General features: G+C 32.8%; 1 protein-coding gene across 4 annotated transcripts in view; it reads left to right on the top strand.

Annotated features, from left to right (window-relative positions):
* NR1H4 (nuclear receptor subfamily 1, group H, member 4) overlaps positions 1-3291 on the top strand; it is a 77524-nt gene that overhangs the window by 57060 nt on the left and 17173 nt on the right. For all 4 annotated transcript variants that reach the window (XM_012664056.1, XM_012664055.1, XM_012664053.1 and 1 more), the window contains 2 exons: positions 1708-1806; positions 2144-2243. In XM_012664056.1, coding sequence (XP_012519510.1) covers positions 1708-1806; positions 2144-2243 — 199 coding nt within the window. The remainder of the gene's footprint in view (positions 1-1707; positions 1807-2143; positions 2244-3291) is intronic.

The following is a 3291-nucleotide window of genomic DNA, read 5'->3' as shown; positions in this document are numbered from 1 at the left end:
GAGGTCTTAGTCATGAATTCTTTGCCTAGACCAATGTCCAGAAGAGTTTTCCCTAGGTTTTCTTCTAGTATTTTTATAGGTTCAGGTCTTACATTCAAGTCTTTAATTCATCTTGAGGTGATTTTCGTATATGGTGGGAGATAAGGGTCCAGTTTTAGTTTTTTGCATATGGCAATCCAGTTTTTCCAGGTGTTTATTAAAAGGGGTGTCCTTTCTCCAGTGTATGTTATTGTCAACTTTGTCAAAGATCAGTTGGCTGTAAGTATGTGGCTTTATTTCTGAGTTCTCTGTTCCGTACCATTGATCTATGTGTCTACTTTTATACCAGTATCATGCTGCTTTGTTTACTATAGCCTTGTAGTATAATTTGAAGTCAGGCAATGTGATGCCTCTAGGTTTGTTCTTTTTGCTCAACATTGCTTTTGCTATTCGGGCTCTTTTTTGGTTCCGTATGAACTTAGAATTTTTTTCTCCTAATTCTTCAAAGAATGATGTTGGTAGTCTGATAGAGATTACATTGAACCTATAGATAAGTGTAGTAATTTTAATAATATTAATTCTTCCAATCCACAACCATGGGATATTTTTCCATTTGTGTCATCTACAATTTCTTTCATCAGTTTTTTGTAGTCTTCCTTGTAGAGATCTTTCACCTCCTTAATTAAATATATTTCTAAGTATTTTTTTGTAGCTATTGTAAATGAGATTGCCTTATTAATTTGATTCTTGGCTAGATCATTATTGGTGTATAGAAATGCTACTGATTCTGTATCCTGAAACTTTGGTGGAATTTTAATTTGCTATTAGCTGAAAAACCAATGAGCCATGATTGTCCAAGGCACACCCTTCTCAATATTTATTACATTATTTACAAAAAAATTTTATCCACATTTAGTTTTTCAAACATATTATTTTGTATTCATTTCAGAAAAAATAATTTTATATAAAGGTATTATTTTGCCGTAGTGTTTAATCAGTAACATTTTGTGTAAGGAAGCAAAGAGTTGATGTAATTGTTCTCACTTTTCAAAAGAGACTATTAAGGGGGAAAGAGATGAGGCCTGAATTGTCCAGATTGTTGATTTTCTATTTTAGGAGTCAACAAACTTCTGTAAAGGGCCAGATATTATAGGCTTTGGCCACGTGATCTCTATCACAACTATTCAACTCTGCTGTCTTAGTGCAAAAGCAGCATAGACAATACATAAACAACGGAGTGTAGCTGTGTTCCAATAAAGCTGTATTTACAAAACCAGATGGATTTGGTCCATGGGCCATATTCTAAGAGTATTCATGTGGAATAGTAAATCTACATGAATATAGTATTCACAGTGTTCACACTATGCTGGAACATTTTATTAGTTATGATTAAACCTTGAATGTTCACTGACCTTCTATATGAATGGGCTCAATATACTTTATATCCAGACTATTGTTTATTCCTAATAAATACATGAAAGGAATATTTTGTTACCCTTATTTTATGGATAGGAAAATGAGCAACTTGGAACGAATTTAGTGAAATGTGATATGACTTTCCCAAGGAGACAAAGAAAGAGTTACACGCTATATTAGAGCTCATAGTTTCTGCTTATTTAGGGTTTTTCCAGTGATTTCTATTATTAGTTCACTCCAGATAAATGCACATGTAGAAACAATGCCTCACAACCACCCTCCCTAACATCTTTTATTTTCTTGCCAGTGTAGGAGAAAACTGAACTCACCCCAGATCAACAGAATCTTCTACATTATATTATGGATTCATATAGCAAACAGAGGATGCCTCAGGAAATAACAAACAAAATTGTATGTATGATATCTGAAAATACATGACTTTGAAGTTAATATTTTCTTAAGCTTTTATTACTTTGAAGGTGGAATTTATATATGAATATATCACTTTGAAATGATTAGAGATGAGAATTTAAGTTATACATTTAAACTCTTATCAGCATTAAACAAAGAGTAAGCAATCTCACATCTATCTTGGTAATGGTAACTGCTCTCCAAAGATCTGAAAACTATGAGCTGGGTCTTTAAATCTTATTTTCTAAATCTAGTTTTTCTTTAGTCTAATGATTTGATATTGATTTATCATTTTCTTATCTATTTACTAATCATTTACTTTCTTCTTAAAATTTAGTTAAAAGAAGAATTCAGTGCAGAAGAAAATTTTCTCATTTTAACTGAAATGGCTACCAATCATATACAGATTCTCGTTGAATTCACAAAAAGGCTGCCAGGTATTTTTTTTTAAATAACCAAAGTTAACATTGATTGAGAGCTTAAATATATGCCACAGATTATGATAACCACTTTACATGAAGTGTTTTGTTCAATTCTCAAAACATTTTTTGTGAGATCAGATCTATCCTCACTATTACTATTGCCAGGTACTTTTACCTATAAACATGTAGTTATTTCTCTGCTACACTCTAAAATATTCTTATAACATTGAGAGAGGCAGGTCTGTTCATTGTAAAATGAATATCACATCTGGTTTAAATTAATGTGTCTAACTATTATAGACATGAGATTTTAGAGGTGGAAAGGCTATTTAAAATCATTTATAACTCTTCCAAATCAATAGATTAAAAAATTGAGACTTGGTGAAGTTGCCATTCAACTGTTTGTTCATTCAATAAGCTGTTGTTGATACCTACTCTATACTGTGTCTAGCTGTTACCCTCAAGGAGAGTGGTTAAAGGGTATAATAAAAATACACACACACACACACACACACACACACACACACACGAAATGCTATTTGAATGGAGAGGAATTCATTGTTAATTGTGTCTGGGAAAGAAGGGGAGATTTCAGAGAGGATTATATTTGAGTTGTGTCTAAAAGTAAAAGAATTTTTCCAGTTGACATGTGGTAGAAGGGGCATTCTAAGTTGAGAGATATGGTTGTGAAAGATAATGAGACATGAACAAGAATAGGGTTATTAGAAATGGGAAAGAAACTTCAGTATGACTGTAGTAAAATGTCTATGGTGGGCTCCTTGAATAGACAATAAGGTAAGTTTGGTACCATACTGATAAGGGCCTTAGCTAAAGGATTTAATCCATGTTTCCTGTATGGTAAAGACATTTGAGTGGCTTAGAGAGGGAAATAAAATTTTTGTTATAAAGGGATAGATTTATCAGGTTTGTATAAGATGTATTTGAACAGGGAGGGACTGGAGGCAGGAAGGATCAGTTAGCATGCTACTGCACAAGTCCATGCAAGAGGGCTTAAAATAAAGCAATAGCAGTGGGAAAGCAAAGAAAAAACAAAGTGAGGAGA

This window comes from Propithecus coquereli, unplaced genomic scaffold, assembly GCF_000956105.1.
Source record: "Propithecus coquereli isolate 6110/MARCELLA unplaced genomic scaffold, Pcoq_1.0 Scaffold85, whole genome shotgun sequence".
Taxonomy (NCBI): Eukaryota; Metazoa; Chordata; class Mammalia; order Primates; family Indriidae; genus Propithecus; species Propithecus coquereli.
Note: the sequence above shows the minus strand (reverse complement) of the source record. Positions and strands in the feature narration are given on the sequence as shown.